General features: G+C 51.8%; 1 protein-coding gene across 2 annotated transcripts in view; it reads left to right on the top strand.

The window, feature by feature from the left end:
• The window catches only part of OBSCN (obscurin, cytoskeletal calmodulin and titin-interacting RhoGEF), a 237,167-nt gene that overhangs the window by 150,345 nt on the left and 63,494 nt on the right, over window positions 1-23,328 (top strand). The window contains exons 40-55 of one of the 2 annotated variants that reach the window (XM_081497754.1): window positions 1,962-2,234; window positions 2,626-2,892; window positions 3,827-4,093; window positions 4,207-4,470; window positions 4,796-5,059; window positions 5,602-5,865; window positions 6,191-6,454; window positions 8,521-8,784; window positions 9,943-10,206; window positions 10,991-11,254; window positions 11,794-12,057; window positions 16,330-16,593; window positions 16,905-17,168; window positions 17,708-17,971; window positions 18,296-18,559; window positions 22,835-23,098. In XM_081497754.1, the coding sequence (XP_081353880.1) occupies window positions 1,962-2,234; window positions 2,626-2,892; window positions 3,827-4,093; window positions 4,207-4,470; window positions 4,796-5,059; window positions 5,602-5,865; window positions 6,191-6,454; window positions 8,521-8,784; window positions 9,943-10,206; window positions 10,991-11,254; window positions 11,794-12,057; window positions 16,330-16,593; window positions 16,905-17,168; window positions 17,708-17,971; window positions 18,296-18,559; window positions 22,835-23,098 (4,239 nt within the window). The remainder of the gene's footprint in view (window positions 1-1,961; window positions 2,235-2,625; window positions 2,893-3,826; window positions 4,094-4,206; window positions 4,471-4,795; window positions 5,060-5,601; window positions 5,866-6,190; window positions 6,455-8,520; window positions 8,785-9,942; window positions 10,207-10,990; window positions 11,255-11,793; window positions 12,058-16,329; window positions 16,594-16,904; window positions 17,169-17,707; window positions 17,972-18,295; window positions 18,560-22,834; window positions 23,099-23,328) is intronic. The other variant, XM_081497755.1, reaches the window with a different exon arrangement.

The raw sequence follows: 23,328 nt of genomic DNA, 5'->3' as shown, positions 1-23,328 counted from the left end.
ATGCAGGAGATCTGGGTTCGATCCCTAGGTCACAAAGATCCCTTGGAGGAGGGGGTGGCAACCCACTCTAGTAAGAATCCTCATGGACAGAGGAGCCTGGTGGGATGCAGTCCATAGGGTCGCATAGAGTTGGACATGACTGAAGCAACTAAGCAGCAGCAGCAGTAAGGTAATGCTCAAAATCCTTCAAGCTAGGCTTCAGCAGTATGTGAACCAAGAACTTACAGATGTACAAGCTGAATTTAGAAAAGGCACAGGAACCAGAGATCAAATTGCCAACATTCGCTGAATCATAGAGAAAGCAAGAAAATTACAGAACATCTACTTCTGCTTCATTGATTATGCTAAAGCCTTTGACTGTGTGGATTACAACAAACTGTGGAAAATTCTTAAGGAGATGGGAATACCAGACAACCATACCTGTCTCCTGAGAAACCTGTATGCAGGTCAAGAAGCTGCAGTTAAAACCGGACATGGAACAATGAACTGGTTCAAAATTGGGAAAGGAGTGAATTGTATATTGTCACCCTACTTATTTAACTTATATGCAGAGTACATCGTGTAAAATCCCAGGGCTGGATGAAGCACAAGCTGGAATCAAGATTGCTGGGAGAAATATCAATAAGCTCAGATATGCAGATGACACCATTCTAATGGCAGAAAGCAAAGAGGGACTAAAGAGCCTCTTGATAAGGGTAAAAGAGGAGTTTGAAAAATCTGGCTTAAAACTCAACATTCAAAACTAAGATCATGGCATGTGGTCCCATCACTTCATGGCAAATAGAAGGGGAAAAAGTGACAGATTTTCTTTCCTTGGGCTCCAAAATCATTGTGGGCGGTGACTGCAGCCATGAAATTAAAAGACACTTGCTGCTTGGAAGGAAAGCTATGACAAACCTAAACAGCATATTAAAAAGCAGAGATATCACTTTGCTGCCAAAGTCCATACAGTCAAAGCTACATTTTTCCCAGTAGTCATGTGCGGATGTGATATTTGGACCATTAAGATGGCTGAGCATTGAAGAATGGATGCTTTCAAATTGTGCTGAAGAAGACTCTTGAGAGTCCCTTGGGCTGCAGGAAGATCAAATCAATCAATCTTAAAGGAAATCAACTCTAAATATTCATTGGAAGGACTGATGCTGAAGCCAAAGCTCTAGTATTTGGCCACTTGATGTGAAGAGCCGACTCATTGGAAAAGACCCTGATGCTGAGAAAGATTGAAGGCTAAAGGAGAAGGGGGTGGCAGAAGATGAAATGGATAGATAGCATCACTGACACAATGGATGTGAATTTGAGCAAACTCAGGAAGATAGTGGAGGACAGAGGAGCCTGGCGTGCTGCAGTCCATGGGGTCACAAAGAGTCAGACATGACTTAGGGACTGAACAAGAACAAGAACAAGAACAAATGTGCCATCTATGCTTTCTGGTGTGCAATAGCTTCAAGACACCTGTGAATGCAGAAGGAATCTGGAAGCCAGTCAGTATTTATGATTTCTTAAGCTTTCACCATATCTAAGACAGCAGCAAAAAAATTTTTCTTTCTAGAAATGCATGTAGTCAGTCCTCCAAATCATTCAATTTAAATGTTATCATAGCCGTATGTCTCTCTTTTTTTTTTTTCACACTTCTGTTAATACAAAATTGAATGGCATTAAGTGATTTCTGTGACAGGGACAATGGATATAGACATGTTATGGAGCACAGCTTGATGGAGGGGCCGTGCTGTGGGTCTGCCTGTGTGCTCTGCAGAAAGACCCAAGAGGTGGATTGAGGGCTCGTTGGTGGGCCTAAAACAAATGCTTTTGGGCTGTTCAGCTCAGACCCACTTAATATTTTTTGTTAAAGTCATCTGCTCGCTCCCTGCTGAGAGCCACCCCAGATCAGGTCTTGAGGAGCACCCCGTTTGCCTTGGCAGCTGTCCACGGGGTCCCTGACGTGCCTGTTTGTGTCTCTGCAGGCCAGAAAGTGCTCATCACAGAGGACCTGGAGGACGTGGAGGTGCAGGAGGGCTCCTCGGCCACCTTCTGCTGCCGCATCTCCCCTGCCGACTACAAGCCTGTCCACTGGTTCTTGGACAAAACACCCTTGTCTGCCAATGAACTCAATGAGATCGAGGCCCAGCCAGGTGGCTACCATGTGCTCACCCTGCGGCAGCTGGCGCTCAAGGACTCAGGCATCATCCATTTTGAGGCAGGTGACCAACGAACCTCAGCTGCCTTGCAGGTCACAGGTAGGTTGCAGGCCCAGAGCCCAGTGCATGGTGGGGGCCAGTCCGTATGACTGAGCGTGCAACTTCAAGGCAGTGGCTTGGCTGTATCCTGGGTGAGGCCCTGGGTCTCACAGAGAAGGAAAGCATGGTAGGCTTCCCTTGGGCTGGGGCCTTGGATCCCAGGACTGAGTGGTGCTGTCTGAAGACATGGTATGCAGAGGTGAACCCAAGGTCAGTATGGGGGCTGGGCCACATGGAACCTGTCCTGTTCTCCCAGCAGTCCTGTCTGCAGCCCAGAATGAGGGTGTAGGGGCGGGTGGGCACTGACTAGGAGTGTTGCCTGGTGTGTAGCAAGGCCTGGGACTTCTCCTGCAGGAGCCTGCAAGTCTTATGCATCCCTCTCTGTCTGCAGAGAAGCCAAGTGTTTTCTCCCAGGGGCTCACGGATGCCACAGTCACAGAGGGGGAGGATCTGACCCTGGTCTGTGAGACTTCTGCCTCCGACAGCCCTGTGTGCTGGACCAAGGATGGGAAGCCCCTGCGGCCATCGGCCCGGTGCCGGCTGACCTATGAGGGCCGCCGGGCCCAGCTGGTCATCACTGACACCACCCCGCAGGACAGTGGGCGCTACAAGTGCGAGGCCGCGGGCGCCTGGAGCAGTTCCATTGTCAGGGTCCATGGTGAGCCCCAGGAGAGGGGTGCTGGGCAGCCTCCAGCCACACTCCTGACACCCACGTCCCTCATCCTGCTCAGGGCCAGGGGGACTCCAGGACTCTCACTGTCCTCTTTGTGTGGGTGCAGGGTGTCCTAAGGCTCCTTCTGTCCACCTGTATCTTCAGCAGCTCGTCCATCTCACTCTGCCCGCTGGCTACCCTGTCTCTGGGTTTCTTCTGCTCCTGAAAGCTTCTGTCACCCACTCTTGGTCTTCTGAGCAGCAGTCTTTTTTTTTTAACTTCGTTGGTGACCATCTTGTGTGCTTACTTTGCCATGTCTCCCTTCTCTTGTCTTGGCTCATCTCCATCTCAGTTGGCTTGGCCTGGCTACCAAGTACCACAGACTGGGTGGCTTAAAAGACAGACATTTATTGTCTCCTAGGTTTGGAGACCAGAAGTCTGAGATCAAGGTGTTGCAGGCCTGGTTTCCCTGGAGGCCTTTCTCCTTGGCATCTAGATGGCCATCTTTTCCCTGTGTCTTCACCTGGTCATCCCTCTGTGTGTGTCTGTGTGCTAATTTCCATTTCTTGTAAGGACACCAATAATATGGGAGTAAGACCCATTCTACTGACCTAATTTTACCTCAATCATCTCTTTCAAGACCCCTATCTCCAAATACGGCTCCATTCTTTGGTCCTGAGGGTTAGGGCTCCAGCAGGTGAATTTGGGGGATTAAATGTAGCCCATAACACCCCACCTTCTCTGCTTCGTGCTGTTTGGCTCACCCTCCTGGACAGGCAGAGGTCTCGAGGTCCCCATCACTAGTCCCCAGTGCAGACAGCGAGTTGGGCCTGCCTGCCTCTGCCGGTTCTGCCCTCCACCACCATCCTCAGCCGTGAGGGGAGGCCTGTGGGAGGCAGCAGGTGTGGGCTGTACTGACTGAGCTCATGCCTGTCCACAGCTCGGCCAGTGCAGTTCCGAGAGGGCCTGAAGGACATGGAGGTGCTGGAGGGGGGTGCTGCCACCCTGCGCTGCGTGCTGTCATCCGTGGTCAGGCCCGTGGAGTGGCGGCGCGGTGATGAGGTTCTGCAGCCTGGAGGCAAGTACAGCTGGCGACAGGACGGGACCTTGCTGGAGCTGGTGGTCCGAGACCTGCGGCCTCAGGACAGCGGGCAGTACTTCTGCTGTTTCGGGGACCAGATAACATCGGCCAGGCTCACCATAAAGGGTAAGCATCTTCAGCCACTCGGCCCATGTGACACTGTGCAGTCCCACACTGCCCCTTTCATCCTTTGTGGGAGGATGAAGGTGATGTGTTGTGTCCACTGGGCCTTGTTTCAGCTCTGCCTGCTGAGTTCATAGGAAGACTGAGAAGCAAGGAGGTCATGGAAGGGACCACGGCCACATTCCACTGTGAGCTCAGCAAGGAAGCCCCTGTGGAGTGGAAGAAGGGGCCCGAGACCCTCAGAGCTGGGGACAGAGTGATCCTGAGGCAGGATGGGGCCGTGTGTGAGCTGGAGATGCGTAACCTGACTGTGGAGGATGCTGGAGAATATTCATGTGTGTGCGGGCAAGAGAAAACCTCAGCCACACTCACCGTCAGGGGTAAAGACCACGTGTGGCCAAGCGGAGCTGTGGTTTGGTGTCCAGTTACCGACTTCGTGTCATCTCCTTGCCCTCCTCCCACCTTCCCTCCTCGTCTCAGCATCACCCTCTTCCCATGACTCCCCAGAATTCCTTCCTCCTTCCTGGGCTGTTGTGTGAACTATGAGAAACCAGCCTCCGAGCTGCTTCCCACCTCCTGTGTCACTGCAGGTTCTGTCCTGTGTCCTGTGTCCTGTGAGCATCTGTGTCTTTTCCTCTATCTGGTCATGTCCTGCTTTCAAAATTCCCCCAAGACTCTGATGCTTGCATGTCTTACTGTCCTCAGCTCTGCCTGCTGAGTTCACAAGAAGACTGAGAAGCAAGGAGGCCACAGAAGGGGCCACGGTCACACTGCACTGTGAGCTGAGCAAGGCGGCCCCCGTGGAGTGGAGGAAGGGGCCCGAGACCCTCAGAGCTGGCGACCGAGTGAGCCTGAGGCAGGAGGGAGCCGTGTGTGAGCTGGAGATCCGTGACCTTGTTGTGGAGGATGCTGGGGAGTATTTGTGTGTGTGCGGGCAGGAGAGGACCTCAGCCACCCTCACCATTAGGGGTAAGTACCACATGTAGCAAAGCAGAGCTGAGTTTTGGTGTCCAGTTATTAACTTCATGGTATCTCCCTACACTCGTTCCACCTTCCCTCCTCATCTCAGCCTTACCCTCTTCCCATAACATTCCTTCCTCCTTCCTGGGCTGTTGTGTGAACCATGAGAAACACGCCTCTGAGCTGCTTCCCACCACTCATGTCACTGAAGGGTCTGTCCTGTGTCCTGTTGGGGTCTGCGTCTTTCACTCCATCCTGTCACATCCTGTCCCCCAGTGACCTCTGGAGAGTTGGATGTTCTCCACACCTTCTAACCTCTCCTGCCCTGCCCACTAGATTCACAGACGTGAGAACTGTGGAGTCTGTGGAAGGGGTCACAAGCACACTGAACGGACTGGGCTGAGGGAGCCATAGTCCAGAGTGTGTGCCTGGACACCCAGCAGGTGACCTGTGTCCAGTTGGGTTTTGTGTCTTCTCTGTGATGTCCAGGACCTATCTAATCTGTGGGTTCAGAGAGCATTTAGTGTGTGTGTCTCTCTGACCATCTCCAGCCCTGCCTGCCAAGTTCACAAAAGGTCTGGAGAAGGAAGAGGCTGTGGAAGGGGCCATAGTCAAGCTGCACTGTGAGCTGAGCAAGGCGGCCCCCGTGGAGTGGAGGAAGGGGCTCGAGACCCTCAGAGCCGGGGACAGAGTGAGCCTGAGGCAGGAGGGAGCCATATGTGAGCTGGAGATCCGTGACCTGAGCATGAAGGATTCTGGGGAGTACTCATGCATGTGCGGGCAGGAGAAGACCTCAGCCACACTCACCGTCAGGGGTAAAGACCACGTGTGGCCACATGGGCTGGCATTTGGTGGCTGCCTGTCATCTCTCTGCTCTCAGTTCCCTTTCCTACCCTGCTCACACACTATGCTGCTCCTTTTTGTTCCATAATTATTTTGTCTCCCTGTCATGTTTCCGGTCTTCTGTGGCACATGTACAGGTTGGACCTTTTAAAATCACTGTCACCCTGTGTACTGGCACAGCCAGCAGGTGGGCCAAGTCCAGTTGGGTTTTGTGTCTTCTGTGTAACTTCTGCATCCTATTTTCTTCTGTGTGTTCAGAGAGCCTGAGAGTCTTTGTGTCTTTCTGCCCCTTTCCAGCCCTGCCTGCCAGGTTCACAAAGGCTCTGAGGAAAGAAGAGGCCGTGGAAGGGGCCATAGCCAAGCTGCGCTGTGAGCTGAGCAAGGCGGCCCCCGTGGAGTGGAGGAAGGGGCCTGAGACCCTCAGAGCCGGGGACAGAGTGAGCTTGAGGCAGGACGGAGCCACGTGTGAGCTGGAGATTTGTGGCCTAGTTGTGGCAGATTCCGGAGAGTACTCATGCGTGTGCGGGCAGGAGAAAACCTCAGCCATGCTCACCGTCAGGGGTAAAGACCACATGTGGCCGTGTGGAGCAGAGGCTTCATGTCTGCGGGCTTTAACATGTCCTCCAGCTCCGCCCTGTCTGTCTGCAGTCTTTCATGTCTCTGCGCATCTCCTGCATTCTTGCAGCAGCAGTCTCCATAGTCTCCCTTCCTTCTGTGAGGCCCACCTCAGATAACGAGCAGAGGATAAGGTCCTCACTGTCCTCAGGGGCTCACGTCTGAGAAAGAGGAGGAGGGCAGCCACATAGGAAAAGAACAGAATTATGGTCTTCTCGAGGGTGCGTGACAGGAGAGAAGCTGGGAAGTAGGTGAGAGCATGGCTCTTGAGGGTGGGATGTTGAGAGGGGTGTTGAGAGGGTCGTCTGTGAGAGAGCCATGATGGGCGGTTCTAGGGTCTTCTGTCCAGTGTCTGGTTGTTATGGGAGGTGATCTCGGGGTGCGGGGCAGGGAGAGATGTGGTGGAGTTTGGGTTGATGTGGAGGTGGCACCTCGGTGTTGAGGTGAGGTGAAGTTTGAAGTGAAAACGAAGTGAGAGTGAGAGCTGGCTGTGGAGGGTGAGGTGGAGATAAGACAGGAGGTGAGGTCTGGGTGTAGAGTGGAGTGGAGGTGAAATAGGTGTGGACAGTGCTTGGCCACAGGAGGAGAGGAAGGAGGGATGGGAAGCCACACTAGGGAGCAGAGCCAGACCCAGGAAGGCAGGTGGGCACCCATGCTGGAGTTGGGGTCAGTGTCTGGCATCTGTGGTGGATGAGCTGACTCTAGACAGCTGCCATAGAAGGGGTTCTGTCAAGGTGTGATGTGACCTCACAGAGCAAAAGGGACAGCTCTGCAGGTGCACAGAGGCCTCACATCCTGGGTGCTGTTGGGGTGTACTCGTAAGACAAGGTGGAACAGTAAAGAAGAAGATTCTGAGGCTGGGAAGGGCCATTGTGAACACAGATACTCAGATCTCTGGGGAGAGGTCAGGCCACGATGCCACCTTCACGAATGAACTTCATGAGTGGAGGATAGCATCTCTAGCACAGAGACACTGGTACCCACACTGTTCAGACTCACCAGGAGACCACAAAGGGTGTGGGCTTGGAGGGCTGTCACACAGTCAAAGCAGCTTCCATGGCAGGGAGGAAGTCCCTCCAAGGGGCGAGGACCAGAGAACCCAATGGTGCTCGTGGTAAAGACCCTGCCTGCCGGTGCTGGAGACATAAGAGACTCAGGTTTGATCTCTATGTTGGGAAGAGCCCCTGGAGGAGGGCATGGCAACCCACCCCAGTATTCTTGCCTTGGAAATGCCATGGACAGAGGAGCCCATGGTGTCGCAAAGAGTCGGACACGACTGAAGCGACTGAGCACGCGTGCAGAGGGCTCAAGTCGACCAGCTACAAGCAGTCCAAGAGAGCACCTTCTCAGAATGTGCAGATCCCAGGGACACCTACTCCGGGGCGACAGGGCAGGAAGCTTCTGCTTCCCTTCCGGCCATGGTGCATTTTGCCCTGTCAGTGCTCTTCAGGCCCAGTCAGCCCCGGGCTCTGGCGCCAGCAGCAGTAGGAGTTGACAAGGGGGTATGCTGGTGTAGACACTTGGGATAGTTTAGGTAGCTCTTCTTGTGTCTCCATTCCCAGCTATATCCCTCAAGATCATAAAGTCACTAAAGAACAAGGCCTGGAGGGGGCCATGGCCATGGTGTGGTGTAAGCAGGGCAGCCTGGCATGTATAGTGGGGGAGGGGTCGGACCCTCGATCCTGGCCACACTCTGAGGCAGGATGGGCCATGGAATATGCTGGAGGACATCTGTTCCAATTTATTGTCACTTTCTGCAGACACTGCGGCCATGTCTATGTCTGTCCATGCCGTGAGGTCCTCCCTGAGGATTCCATTTCCTTGCTGATTTGTCTGTCCTCTGCACACACTCCCCCCACAGCACTGCTACCTGCCCATATGTCTGTGGGTCTAAGCTTTTATTCCTTATTTGTTCCAGCATGTGACTGTTTCATTGTCACGTGTCCACATCCTGATCCCCCTGCATTTTCCAGAGAGTCTGATGTTTCCTTTGTCACTCTGACCCTGCCCAGCCCTGCCTGCCAAGTTCACAAAGGGCCTCAGGAAGGAGGAGGCCACAGAAGGGACCACGGTCACGCTGCACTGTGAGCTGAGCAAGGCAGCCCCCGTGGAGTGGAGGAAGGGGCCGGAGACCCTCAGAGCCGGGAACCGAGTGAGCCTGAGGCAGGAGGGAGCCGTGTGTGAGCTGGAGATACGTGGCCTGACCGTGGAGGACACAGGGGAGTACTCCTGTGTGTGCGGACAGGAGAGGACCTCAGCCACGCTCGCTGTCAAGGGTAAAGGCCGTGAGAGGCCACAGGGGCTGTGGCTTCACGTTTGCGTGTGGTCTCTGTGTCACTGGCTCCACTGTAGGGCTCTGTGGCTTTTTGTATCTTTCCACCTGGGTTCCTGCAGATGTCTCTTGGCTCTGGGTTCCTCATTCAGTAGACGTCGATGTCCCGTATATGTGTCCTCTGTTCCCTCTGGGACGTTTGCCTCCATCACCATCTTTGCATCTCTTTACTTGTTCGTCCTGTGGTCTTTTGCAGTTTGTGGGGTTTTGTGTCCTGGAGAGAGTTACCCTGACAATCTAATGTTCTTAGTGACATTGTAGCCCTCCTCAGCCCTGCCTGCCGAGCTCACAAAGGCTGAAACATGAAGAGGCCATGGAAGGGACCATGGCCATACTGTGCTGTGAGCTGAGCAAGGTGGTCCATGAGGACTGGAGGATTGGACCGAAACCCTTGAGATGGAAATAAGAGTATGCCTGAGGCAGGATGGGGCGGTGCGTGAGCTGGAGATCATGGCTTGGCTATAATGGTTGCAGGGGAGTGTGTGTGGGCAGGAGAGGTCTTTGGCCAGGCTCGTTGTCAGGGGTGAGGACTGCAAGTGACCACATGGAATGGCATTTGGTGGCCTCCCATCTGAAGCTCCAGCACTTTGGCCACCTGATGCAAAGAGCTGACTCATTGGAAAAGATCCTGATGCAGGAGAAGATGGAAGGCAGGTGGAGAGAGGGATGACAGAGGATGAGATGGTTGGATGGCATCACCCACTCAATGGATATGAATTTGCAAAAACTCCAGGAGATGGTGAAGGACAGGGAAGCCTGGCATGCTGCAGTCCATGGGGTTGCAAAGAGTTGGACACAATTTAATGACTGAACAACAACATAATCATCTCTTTGCTCTCAGTTCTCTTTTCTACCTTGCTGACTCACTATCCTGTTCCTTTTCCTTCCATAATTAATTCTGTTCTCCCTGTCATGTTCCATGTCTGTTCTGTGGCACATGTGCAGGTTGGACCTTTTAAAGTCACAGCTAACAGTGTGTACTGACACACCCAGCAGGTGGTCCATGTCCAGTTGGGTTTTTTGTCCTCTGTGTACTCTCTGTATCCTGTTCCTTCTGTGCGTTGAGGAAGCGTGATGTTTGTGTCTTTCTGGCCACCTCCAGCACTGCCTGCCAAGTTCATAAAAGGTCTGAGGAAGGAAGAGGCTGTGGAAGGCACCACAGCCAAGCTGCGCTGTGAGCTGAGCAAGGCGGCCCCTGTGGAGTGGAGGAAGGGGCCCGAGACCCTCAGAGCCGGGGACAGAGTGAGCCTGAGGCAGGAGGGAGCCGTGTGTGAGCTGGAGATCCGTGACCTGATGGTGGAGGATGCTGGGGAGTACTCGTGCATGTGCGAGCAGGAGAAGACCTCAGCCACACTCACCGTCAGGGGTAAGGACCATGTGTGGCCAAGCAGAGCTGTGTTTTGGTGTCCAGTTACCGACTTACTGCTCTTGCATTCATCTCACCTTCCCTCCTCATCTCAGCATCACCTTTTCCCCATGTGCAGTGCTGTGCTGTCCTCAGTCACTTCAGTTGTGTCTCTTTAGTAATCCTGTGGGCCTTAGCCCAACAGGCTACTGAGTCCATGCGATTCTCCAGGCAAGAATCCTGGAGTGGGTTGTCATGCCCTCCTCCAAGGGATCTTCCCAACCCAGGGATCAAACATGTGTCTCCTGTGTCTCCTGCATGGCAGGCTTATTCTTTACCACTGAGCCACCGGGGAAGCCCCCTTCTTCCCATAACTTTGTGGATTTCCTTCATCCTTCCTGGGCTGTTGTGTGAACCACAAGGAACCAGCCTCTGAGCTGCTTCCCACCCCTCACATCACTGAAGGGTCTGTCCTGTGTCCTGTTGGGGTCTGCGTCGTTCACTCCATCCTGTCACGTCCTGTCCCCCAGTGACCTCTGGAGAGTTGGATGTTCTCCACACCTTCTAACCTCTCCTGCCCTGCCCACCAGATTCACAGACGTGAGGGCTGCGGAGTCTGTGGAAAGGGTCACAAGCACACTGAATGGACTGGGCTGAGGGAGCCATAGTCCAGGGTGTGCGCCTGGACACCCAGTGGGTGACCTGTGTCCAGTTGGGTTTTGTGTCTTCTCTGTGACGTCCAGGACCTATCTAATCTGTGGGTTCAGAGAGCATTATGGTGTTTGTGTCTTTCTGACCTTTCTAGCTCTTCCCACCAAGTTCACAAAGGATCTGAGGAAGGAAGAGGCCGTGGAAGGCACCACATTCAAGCTGCGCTGTGAGCTGAGCAAGGCGGCCCCCGTGGAGTGGAGGAAGGGGTCCGAGACCCTCAGAGCTGGGAGCAGAGTGAGCCTGAGGCAGGATGGAGCCGTGTGTGAGCTGGAGATCCGTGACCTGACCCTGGAGGATGCTGGAGAATATTCATGTGTGTGTGGGCAGGAGAGGACCTCAGCCACGCTCACCGTCAGGGGTAAAGACCACGTGTGGCCAAGCAGAGCTGTGGTTTGGTGTCCAGTTATTGACTTATGGCATCTTACCCTAACCCCTCCTCATCTCAGCCTTACCCTCTTCCCATAACTAAACAGAATTCCTTCCTCCTTCCTGGGCTGTTGTGTGAACCCTGAGAAACAGGCCTCTGAGCTACTTCACACCCTTCATGTAACTGAAGGTTCTATCCTGTGTCCTGTTGGGGTCTGCGTCTTTCACTCCATCCTGTCACATCCTGTCCCCCAGTGACCTCTGGAGAGTCAGATGTTCTCCAAACCTTCTAACCTCTCCTGCCCTGCCCACCAGATTCGCAGACGTGAGGGCTGCGGAGAATGTGGAAAGGGTCACAAGCACACTGAACGGACTGGGCTGAGGGAGCCATAGTCCAGAGTGTGTGCCTGGACACCCAGCGGGTGACCTGTGTCCAGTTGGGTTTTGTGTCTTCTCTGTGATGTCCAGGACCTATCTAATCTGTGGGTTCAGAGAGCATTATAGTGTGTGTGTCTTTCTGACCATCTCCAGCCCTGCCTGCCAAGTTCACAAAAGGTCTGGAGAAGGAAGAGGCCGTGGAAGGGGCCACAGCCAAGTTATGCTGTGAGCTGAGCAAGGCGGCCCCTGTGGAGTGGAGGAAGGGGCCCGAGACCCTCAGAGCCGGGGACAGAGTGAGCCTGAGGCAGGAGGGAGCCGTGTGTGAGCTGGAGATCCGTGACCTGACCCTGGAGGATGCTGGAGAATATTCATGTGTGTGCGGGCAGGAGAAGACCTCAGCCACGCTCACCATCAAGGGTAAAGACCACATGTGGCCAAGCAGAGCTGTGTTTCGGTGTCCAGTTACTGACGTCACAGCGTCCTTCTGTATTCCTTCCATGTTCCCTCCCTGTCCCAGTGCTGCCTGCTTCCATAAGACTGTGGGATGTCTTTCACCTTCCTGTGCTGATGTGTGAGTTAATCCACTTCCCACCAGTTGTGTCACTGCTGACGCTGTTCTGTTGTCCTGTCAGAGTCCGTGTCCTTTCCTCCATCCTATCAATTCCTTCCCAAGAATTCTCCAGAGAATCTCATGGTGTCCATGTCACTCAGACGCTCCCAGCCCTGCCTGTCAGGAGAATGCCAAGTATGAGGCCTGAGAAGTCCACTGAAGGGGCTTTGCTGAGGGAAGCCCCAACCATGGCGTGTCCTTGGCCCACCCAGCACATGGCCCATGTCCACTTGGGTTTTGTGTGTCCTCTCTTCTTTCTACCTCATGTTTTCCTTATGTGATCACCTAGTGTGATGGCATGTTTGTCTTTCTGACCAGTCCTGCCCACCAATTTCACAAAACATCAGGAACAAAAAGCCACAGACGGAGCCGCAACCACCTTCCATTGTGGGCTGAGCAAGGCAGCCCCTGTGGAGTGGAGGAAGGGGCCTGAGCTCCTCGAATACAGAGACACAGTGAGCCTGGGGCAGAATGGGGCCGGGTGTAAGCTGGAGATTGTGACCTGGTCGTGCTGGACTCTGTGGTGTGTGTGTGGGCAGGAGAGCACCTCGGCCACACTGGCTGTAAAGGGTAAAGACTGCACATGGCCATGTTAGTGACTTCCCTCTGCCATTTGTAACATACTCTCCCAGCATTACTGGTGTCTCAGGGTTACAGTCATCGTCTGACTGATCCATTTCACAAAAACACTGGGCCACCCTGTCTAGACCCTGTGGGTAAGACCCCAGGGGTGTGTGGTAATAGGACAACCTCAGGGAGGCATCAGCAAACACGTATTATGGTTTAGAGAGCTCCACTCAGCCATGGTTGAGGCTGAGGCTGAGGATATATGTGGGCTCTGGACCCCAGGCGTGCAGTGGGGTCGTTCATGTTAGTGACATGTGGACTGAGGTGCAGTGTTTGGGAGTTCAGGGAGCAGGTGGCCAGACAGGCCAAGCCCTCCTGTGTTATGCTAATCAGACAGCATTTGATTGACCTTGGAGATCGTGTGCAGCCTCTAAATAGCTCTGTCTCAGAAAACATAGGCTGCGTAACAAATACCACATACAAGTGACTTACAACACACATGTATTGTTTCATAGTCTCGGAGGCTGGAAGTCCAAGACCAAGATGTCTGCGGGAGATTTCTCTCCTTGGCTTGTAGATAGCCACGTTCTCTCTTTGTCCTCACCTGGTTATCCTTTTGTGTGTCCTGTGTTATAATCTTCTCTTCTTATATGAATACTTGTAAGTCAAACTGAATTAGTCACCCTCCCGATAACTCCATTCTACCCTAATTACCTCTACAAAAATCTTATTCCCAGATAAATTCACATTCTTAGTTCCTGAGGGTTAAGACTTCAGCATATAAATTTGAGGGGAGACATGATTCAGTCCATAAAGATTTGGATCATAAAGAAAGCTGAGCACCGAAGAATTAATGCTTTTGAACTGTGGTGTTGCAGACGACTCTTGAGAGCCCCTTGGACTGCAAGGAGACTAAACCAGTTGATCCTAAAGGAAATCAGTCCTGAATGTCCATGGGAAGGACTGACACAGAAGCTGAAGCTCCAATACTTTGGCCACCTTATGGGAAGAGCTGTCTCATTGGAAAAGACCCTGATGCTGGGAAGGATTGAGGGCAGGAGGAGAAGGGTAGACAGAAGATGAGATGGTTGGAGGGCATCACTGATTTGATGAACATGAGTTTCAGCAAGCTCTGAGAGTTGGTGGTGGACAGGGAAGCCTGCTACAGTTCTTGGGGTCGCAAAGAGTTGGACGTGACTGAGCGACTGAAAAACAAAATGATTCAGTCCATAATACTCTGTTTCTTGTCCCAAAAATGCATGTTCTGACATGCAGAGTACATTTACCCCAAACGCAAAAGTTTTAACCGATTTAGTGTCAGGCTAAGTCCAAAATCTCATCTAAATCAAGTGTGTGTGAGATTGGAGGTATGAGTCATCCTGAGGCAGAATTCCTCTGCAATAGTCAACCTGAAACATCAGACAAGTTATGTGGTTCCAAAACACTTCAGAGGAACAGGCATGGGGTAGATATCCCCATTGCAAAAGAAAGGAATAGGAAAGAAGAAAGAGGCCACTGGTTCCACAGAAATCTGGCACCTTCTAAGGACAAGTTCTGTGAGATTTTCAAGATTAGAGAATGATCCTCTGGCTCAATGCCCTGTCTTCTGGGCCCTGCACAGCGGTGGCCCTCTGGGACCATGGATGCAGTGGCAGCCTTGCTGACTTCTGAATTGCCTTTGGGGTTATTCCCAACTTTGAAGGATAGTACATGTCCCAGCTGCATAGCTGTTTTGACCCACCCGGTAGACATCCCATCTTCCATCCTGTCCCTTCTGAGTCTGATTTGTCATGGCTGGCAGTGTTTCTGCTGATACAAAGTTCTCAGAAGCCTTGTTGGTCTCCTTTATAATTCACAGCAGTCCAAGATTTCAGACAAGAGAGTCTTCCACACAGCCTCCTGGGTGATTCCATTTCTGTTCCTGGCTTTTCTAAGACGGCTGATTGGATCTGAGACTCACACTTAAAATCTCTTTACCAAATGATTTCCAACCACACATTTGGTATTCTCTCTAGAACAGATGTTCTCATTTTTTTTTGAAATTTCAGTGGGCTGAAAAATTTCTAAAGTATCAATGTTTGGTTTCTCTTTGTTTAAATACTTCCTTCTTCAATAGAACTCTTTTCTCTTCCATTTTACCATAAGCAACAAGGAGCAGTCAGTCTGTGCCTTCAATGCTTGGCTTAGGAATTACCTCAGCTAAAAGTACCCAAGTTCACTTGTAAGTTCTACCTTCCATAAAACTCTGGGACGCACAATTCAGCCAAATTCTTCACTGCTTTATAAAAGGATTGCCTTTCTTCCAGTTTCCAATAATGCATTTCCATATGAGGCCTCACCAGGAACACCTTTAGAATCCATATTTCTACTGAAAATCTCTTCAAGCAATCTAGATTTGTCTAACATGCACCTCAGAACTCTTCCAGTTTCCACCCATCACCCAGTTCGAAAGAGAATTCCATGATTTTAGGTATTTGTTGCAGTAGCATCCCACTCCTGGTACCAAAATCTAAGTGGCCTAACAGTATAGTAGTGGCTTAAACATCAGAAAATGGTTTCCTCCCAGCCCTAGAAGCTGGAAGTCTGAGGTCAGGATGTGGGCAGGGCCGGTTTGTCTTGAGACCTCTCTGCTTGGCATGTAGATGGCCGACTTCTTTCCGTGCCCTCACACGGTCATCCCTCTCTGTGTATCTGTGTCATAATATCCTCTTTTTATGAGGAAACCAGTCCTGTTAGGTTAGGTTCCACCCCATTGAGCTCATTCACCTCGGTTACCTCTTCAAATGCATCTCCATTTTGTGTCCTGGGGTTAGGGCTCCAACGTAGGAATTCTGAGGGATGTGATTCAGGCCACAGCAGGGTGTAACCAGGATGAACCATGATCAGCTATAACTTGCGAAGCCTCACGCTCTGTCTGGAATTGGGATGGAAGAGAGGACTGCAGGTTGGAGGGCGAGGGGGCAGGGTCAGAAGGCCATAGCTGGAATCCACTGGGGTCTACGAGATCTGAGTCAGGAGAGTGGGGGTCCAGTGGAGTCAGGAAAGGAATGTGTAAGGTGAATGAGGCAGGACCTGGTGAAGGCAGGGAAGGCCTGTAGTGTGCCCAGATGTGGGCAATACATGATTGATGCCTTAACCTGGGATGGGAAGCACAAATGAGGGATGTCAGTGGGGCATTGGTTGTCATGGCTGCAAGGTGGCTCCTGGCCGTTCTCCCAGGAGAGTTGTCCATTGCATTGCTGCATGTGTAAGCTGTGAGCTGGAAGAGCATGGTTTGGACTCTGGGTGTAGGACAGATGAACTATGAGAAGAAAAGAGGCCTGGATGGAGCTAGTCTCTTGCAACCTGCAACTTGCTGAGCAATATGGAGAGGATTGCACTGTCACACATGCTCTTGTCTGCATCACTGCACGTCCTCCACCCATCCTGCATCTATCCCATCCTGAATGTTCAGGTCAGACCCCCAGTCCTTTATGAGGGTTGATGGCTTCTGTCCATCTAACTCTCTGCAGCCATGCCTGCTCGGTTCATCAAAGAACTGAAGACCAAGGAGGCCACAGAAGGGGCCACAGTCACGCTGCACTGTGAGCTGAGCAAGGTGGCCCCTCTGGAATGGAGGAAGGGGCCTAAGACCGTCAGAGCTGGAGACAGAGTGATCCAGAGGCAGGAGGGAGCCATGTGTGAGCTAGAGATCCGTGACCTGACCATGGAGGATGCTGGAAAGTACTCTTGCACGTGCGGGCAGGAGAAGACCTCAGCCACACTCACCGTCAGGGGTAAAGACCACGTGTGACCACATGGACTGGCATTTGGTGGCTTCCCGTCATCTCTCTGCTCTCGGTTCCCTTTTCTACCCTGCTAACTTACTGTCCTGTTCCTTTTGCTTCCATATTGTTTTTGTCCCTTTCTGTGCTGTGGCACATGCCCAGATGGGAACGGTTAAAGTCACAGTCACAGTCTGTACTGGCACACCAGTGGGTGGGCCAAGTCCAGCTGGGTTCTGCGTCTTCAGTGTCCTGTCCGTGTCCTGTTTCTTCTGTGTGTGCAGAAAGTGTGATAGTGTTTGTGTCTCTCTGACTATCTCCAGCCCTGCCTGCCAAGTTCACGAAAGGTTTGGGAAAGGAAGAGGCCGTGGAAGGGGCCACAGCCAAGCTGCACTGTGAGCTGAGCAAGGCGGCCCCCGTGGAGTGGAGGAAGGGGTCCGAGACCCTCAGAGCCGGGGACAGAGTGAGCCTGAGGCAGGACGGAGCCGTGTGTGAGCTGGAGATCCGTGACCTGACCCTGGAGGATGCTGGAGAATATTCATGTGTGTGTGGGCAGGAGAGGACCTCAGCCACGCTCACCGTCAGGGGTAAAGACCACGTGTGGCCAAGCAGAGCTGTGGTTTGGTGTCCAGTTATTGACTTATGGCATCTTACCCTAACCCCTCCTCATCTCAGCCTTACCCTCTTCCCATAACTAAACAGAATTCCTTCCTCCTTCCTGGGCTGTTGTGTGAACCATGAGAAACAGGCCTCTGAGCTGCTTCCCACCCCTCATGTCACTGAAGGTTCTGTCCTGTGTCCTGTTGGGGTCTGCGTCTTTCACTCCATCCTGTCATGTCCTGTCCCCCAGTGACCTCTGGAGAGTCGGACATTCTCCACACCTTCTAACCTCTCCTGTCCTGCCCATCAGATTCACAGACGTGAGGGCTGCGAACTCTGTGGAAGGGGTCACAACTACACTGAATGGACTGGGCTGAGGGAGCCATAGTCCAGAGTGTGTGCCTGGACACCCAGCGGGTGACCTGTGTCCAGTTGGGTTTTGTGTCTTCTCTGTGATGTCCAGGACCTATCTAATCTGTGGGTTCAGAAAGCATTATAGTGTGTGTGTGTTTCTGACCATCTCCAGCCCTACCTGCCAAGTTCACAAAGGCTCTGACGAAGGAAGAGGCCGTGGAAGGGGCCACAGTCAAGCTGCGCTGTGAGCTGAGCAAAGCAGCCCCCGTGGAGTGGAGGAAGGGGCCCGAGACCCTCAGAGCCGGGGACAGAGTGAGCCTGAGGCAGGAGGGAGCCGTTTGTGAGCTGGAGATCCGTGACCTGAGCATGAAGGATGCTGAGGAATATTCATGTTTGTGCGGGCAGGAGAGGACCTCAGCCACGCTCACCATCAGGGGTAAAGACCACGTGTGGCCACATGGGCTGGCATTTGGTGGCTGCCCGTCATCTCTCTGCTCTCAGTTCCCTTTCCTGCTCTGCTCACGCACTATGATGCTCCTTTTTGTTCCATGATTATTTTGTCTCCCTGTCATGTTTCCAGTCTTAGGTGGCACATGTGCAGGGTGGACCTTTTAAAATCACTGTCACCCTGTGTACTGGCACACCCAGCAGATGGGCCAAGTGCAGTTGGGTTTCGTGTCTCTTGTGCAGTGTTCACATCCCGGTGACTCTGTGTTTTCAGAAAGTGTGACAGTGTTTGTGTCTTTCTGACCATCTCCAGCCCTGCCTGCCAAGTTCACAAAAGATTTGAAGAAGGAGGAGGCCATGGAAGGGACCACAGCCAAGCTGCGCTGTGAGCTGAGCAAAGCGGCCCCTGTGGAGTGGAGGAAGGGGCCCGAGACCCTCAGAGCCGGGGACAGAGTGAGCCTGAGGCAGGATGGAGCCATGTGTGAGCTGGAGATCTGCGACCTGACCATGAAGGATGCTGGGGAATATTCATGTGTGTGCGGGCAGGAGATGACCTCAGCCACGCTCACTGTCAGGGGTAAAGACCACACGTCACCAAGCAGAGCTGTATTTCGGTGTCCAGTTACTGACGTCACGGCGTCCTTCTGTATTCCTTCCATGTTCCTTCCCCGTCTCAGTGCCGCCTGCTTCCATAAGACTGTGGGATGTCTTTCACCTTCCTGTGCTGATGTGTGAATTAATCCACTTCCCACCAGTTGTGTCACTGCTGATGCTGTTCTGTTGTCCTGTCAGAGTCTGTGTCCTTTCCTCCATCCTATCACTTCCTTCCCAAGAATTCTCCAGAGAATGTCATGGTGTCCATGTCACTCAGACGCTCCCAGCCCTGCCTGTCAGGAGAATGCCAAGTATGAGGCCTGAGAAGTCCACTGAAGGGGCTTTGCTGAGGGAAGCCCCAACCATGGCGTGTCCTTGGCCCACCCAGCCCGTGGCTCATGTCCACTTGGGTTTTGTGTGTCCTCTCTTCTTTTTACCTCATGTCTTCCCCGTGTGATCACCTAGTGTGATGGCATGTTTGTCTTTCTGACCAGTCCTGCCCACCAATTTCACAAAACATCTGAGGAACAAAAAAGCCACAGAAGGAGCCGCAACCACCTTCCATTGTGGGCTGAGCAAGGCAGCCCCTGTGGAGTGGAGGAAGGGGCCTGAGCTCCTCGAATACAGAGACACAGTGAGCCTGGGGCAGAACGGGGCTGGGTGTGAGCTGGAGATTGTGACCTGGTCGTGCTGGACTCTGTGTTGTGTGTGTGGGCAGGAGAGCACCTCGGCCACACTGGCTGTCAAGGGTAAAGACTGCACGTGGCCACATTAGTGACTTCCCTCTGCCATTTGTAACATGCTCTCCCAGTGTTATGTTGTCTCAGGGTTACAATCCATTTCACAAAAACACTGGCCCACCCTGTCTAGACCCTGTGGGTACAGACCCCAGGGGTGCGTGGTGCCAGGACACCCTCAGGGAGGCACCAGCAAACAGGTATTATGGTTTAGAGAGCTGCGCTCAGCCATGGCTAAGGCTGAGGCTGAGGCTGAGGGTATGTGTGGGCTCTGGACCCCAGGCGTGCAGTGGGGTCATTCATTTTAGTGATATGTGCACTGGAGGATTGAGGTGCAGTGTTTGGGAGTTCAGGGAGCAGGTGGCCAGACAGGCCAAGCCCTCCTGTGTTGTGCTAATCAGACAGCATTTGATTGACCTTGGAGATCATGTGCAGCCTCTAAATAGCTCTGTCTCAGAAAACATGGGCTGCGTAACAAATACCACATACAGGTGACTTACAACACACATGTATTGTTTCATAGTCTCGGAGGCTGGAAGTCCAAGACCAAGATGTCTGCGGGAGATTTCTCTCCTTGGCTTGTAGATAGCCACGTTCTCTCTTTGTCCTCACCTGGTTATCCTTTTGTGTGTCCTGTGTTATAATCTTCTCTTCTTATAAGAATACTTGTAAGTCAAATTGAATTAGTCACCCTTCTGGTAACTCTATTCTACCCTAATTACCTCTACAAAAATCTTATTCCCAGATAAATTCACATTCTTAGTTCCTGAGGGTTAAGACTTCAGCATATAAATTTGAGGGGAGACATGATTCAGTCCATAAAGATTTGGACCATAAAGAAAAATGAGCACCGAAGAATTAATGCTTTTGAACTGTAGTGTTGGAGAAGACACTAGAGAACCCCTTGGACTTCAAGGAGATTAAATCAATTGATCCTAAAGGAAATCAGTCCTGAATGTCCATGGGAAGGACTGACACAGAAGCTGAAGCTCCAATACTTTGGCCACCTTATGGGAAGAGCTGTCTCATTGGAAAAGACCCTGATGCTGGGAAGGATTGAGGGCAGGAGGAGAAGGGTAGACAGAAGATGAGATGGTTGGAGGGCATCACTGATTTGATGAACATGAGTTTCAGCAAGCTCTGAGAGTTGGTGGTGGACAGGGAAGCCTGCTACAGTTCTTGGGGTCGCAAAGAGTTGGACGTGACTGAGCGACTGAAAAACAAAATGATTCAGTCCATAATACTCTGTTTCTTGTCCCAAAAATGCATGTTCTGACATGCAGAGTACATTTACCCCAAACGCAAAAGTTTTAACCGATTTAGTGTCAGGCTAAGTCCAAAATCTCATCTAAATCAAGTGTGTGTGAGATTGGAGGTATGAGTCATCCTGAGGCAGAATTCCTCTGCAATAGTCAACCTGAAACATCAGACAAGTTATGTGGTTCCAAAACACTTCAGAGGAACAGGCATGGGGTAGATATCCCCATTGCAAAAGAAAGGAATAGGAAAGAAGAAAGAGGCCACTGGTTCCACAGAAATCTGGCACCTTCTAAGGACAAGTTCTGTGAGATTTTCAAGATTAGAGAATGATCCTCTGGCTCAATGCCCTGTCTTCTGGGCCCTGCACAGCGGTGGCCCTCTGGGACCATGGATGCAGTGGCAGCCTTGCTGACTTCTGAATTGCCTTTGGGGTTATTCCCAACTTTGAAGGATAGTACATGTCCCAGCTGCATAGCTGTTTTGACCCACCTGGTAGACATCCCATCTTCCATCCTGTCCCTTCTGAGTCTGATTTGTCATGGCTGGCAGTGTTTCTGCTGATACAAAGTTCTCAGAAGCCTTGTTGGTCTCCTTTATAATTCACAGCAGTCCAAGATTTCAGACAAGAGAGTCTTCCACACAGCCTCCTGGGTGATTCCATTTCTGTTCCTGGCTTTTCTAAGACGGCTGATTGGATCTGAGACTCACACTTAAAATCTCTTTACCAAATGATTTCCAACCACACATTTGGTATTCTCTCTAGAACAGATGTTCTCATTTTTTTTTGAAATTTCAGTGGGCTGAAAAATTTCTAAAGTATCAATGTTTGGTTTCTCTTTGTTTAAATACTTCCTTCTTCAATAGAACTCTTTTCTCTTCCATTTTACCATAAGCAACAAGGAGCAGTCAGTCTGTGCCTTCAATGCTTGGCTTAGGAATTACCTCAGCTAAAAGTACCCAAGTTCACTTGTAAGTTCTACCTTCCATAAAACTCTGGGACGCACAATTCAGCCAAATTCTTCACTGCTTTATAAAAGGATTGCCTTTCTTCCAGTTTCCAATAATGCATTTCCATATGAGGCCTCACCAGGAACACCTTTAGAATCCATATTTCTACTGAAAATCTCTTCAAGCAATCTAGATTTGTCTAACATGCACCTCAGAACTCTTCCAGTTTCCACCCATCACCCAGTTCGAAAGAGAATTCCATGATTTTAGGTATTTGTTGCAGTAGCATCCCACTCCTGGTACCAAAATCTAAGTGGCCTAACAGTATAGTAGTGGCTTAAACATCAGAAAATGGTTTCCTCCCAGCCCTAGAAGCTGGAAGTCTGAGGTCAGGATGTGGGCAGGGCCGGTTTGTCTTGAGACCTCTCTGCTTGGCATGTAGATGGCCGACTTCTTTCCGTGCCCTCACACGGTCATCCCTCTCTGTGTATCTGTGTCATAATATCCTCTTTTTATGAGGAAACCAGTCCTGTTAGGTTAGGTTCCACCCCATTGAGCTCATTCACCTCGGTTACCTCTTCAAATGCATCTCCATTTTGTGTCCTGGGGTTAGGGCTCCAACGTAGGAATTCTGAGGGATGTGATTCAGGCCACAGCAGGGTGTAACCAGGATGAACCACGATCAGCTATAACTTGCGAAGCCTCACGCTCTGTCTGGAATTGGGATGGAAGAGAGGACTGCAGGTTGGAGGGCGAGGGGGCAGGGTCAGAAGGCCATAGCTGGAATCCACTGGGGTCTACGAGATCTGAGTCAGGAGAGTGGGGGTCCAGTGGAGTCAGGAAAGGAATGTGTAAGGTGAATGAGGCAGGACCTGGTGAAGGCAGGGAAGGCCTGTAGTGTGCCCAGATGTGGGCAATACATGATTGATGCCTTAACCTGGGATGGGAAGCACAAATGAGGGATGTCAGTGGGGCATTGGTTGTCATGGCTGCAAGGTGGCTCCTGGCCGTTCTCCCAGGAGAGTTGTCCATTGCATTGCTGCATGTGTAAGCTGTGAGCTGGAAGAGCATGGTTTGGACTCTGGGTGTAGGACAGATGAACTCTGAGAAGAAAAGAGGCCTGGATGGAGCTAGTCTCTTGCAACCTGCAACTTTGCTGAGCAATATGGAGAGGATTGCACTGTCACACATGCTCTTGTCTGCATCACTGCACGTCCTCCACCCATCCTGCATCTATCCCATCCTGAATGTTCAGGTCAGACCCCCAGTCCTTTATGAGGGTTGATGGCTTCTGTCCATCTAACTCTCTGCAGCCATGCCTGCTCGGTTCATCAAAGAACTGAAGACCAAGGAGGCCACAGAAGGGGCCACAGTCACGCTGCACTGTGAGCTGAGCAAGGTGGCCCCTCTGGAATGGAGGAAGGGGCCTAAGACCGTCAGAGCTGGAGACAGAGTGATCCAGAGGCAGGAGGGAGCCATGTGTGAGCTAGAGATCCGTGACCTGACCATGGAGGATGCTGGAAAGTACTCTTGCACGTGCGGGCAGGAGAAGACCTCAGCCACGCTCACCGTCAGGGGTAAAGACCACGTGTGACCACATGGACTGGCATTTGGTGGCTGCCCGTCATCTCTCTGCTCTCAGTTCCCTTTCCTACCCTGCTCACACACTATGCTGCTCCTTTTTGTTCCATATTTATTTTGTCTCCCTGTCATGTTTCCTGTCTTCTGTGGCACATGTGCAGGTTGGACCTTTTAAGGTCACGGTCACCATGTGTACTGGCACACCCAGCAGGTGGACCAAGTCCAG

This window comes from Giraffa tippelskirchi, chromosome 6 (assembly GCF_054371585.1).
Source record: "Giraffa tippelskirchi isolate mGirTip1 chromosome 6, T2T-mGirTip1v1.2.pri, whole genome shotgun sequence".
NCBI classification, from domain to species: Eukaryota; Metazoa; Chordata; class Mammalia; order Artiodactyla; family Giraffidae; genus Giraffa; species Giraffa tippelskirchi.
This window is presented reverse-complemented; position numbering and strand designations above follow the sequence as displayed.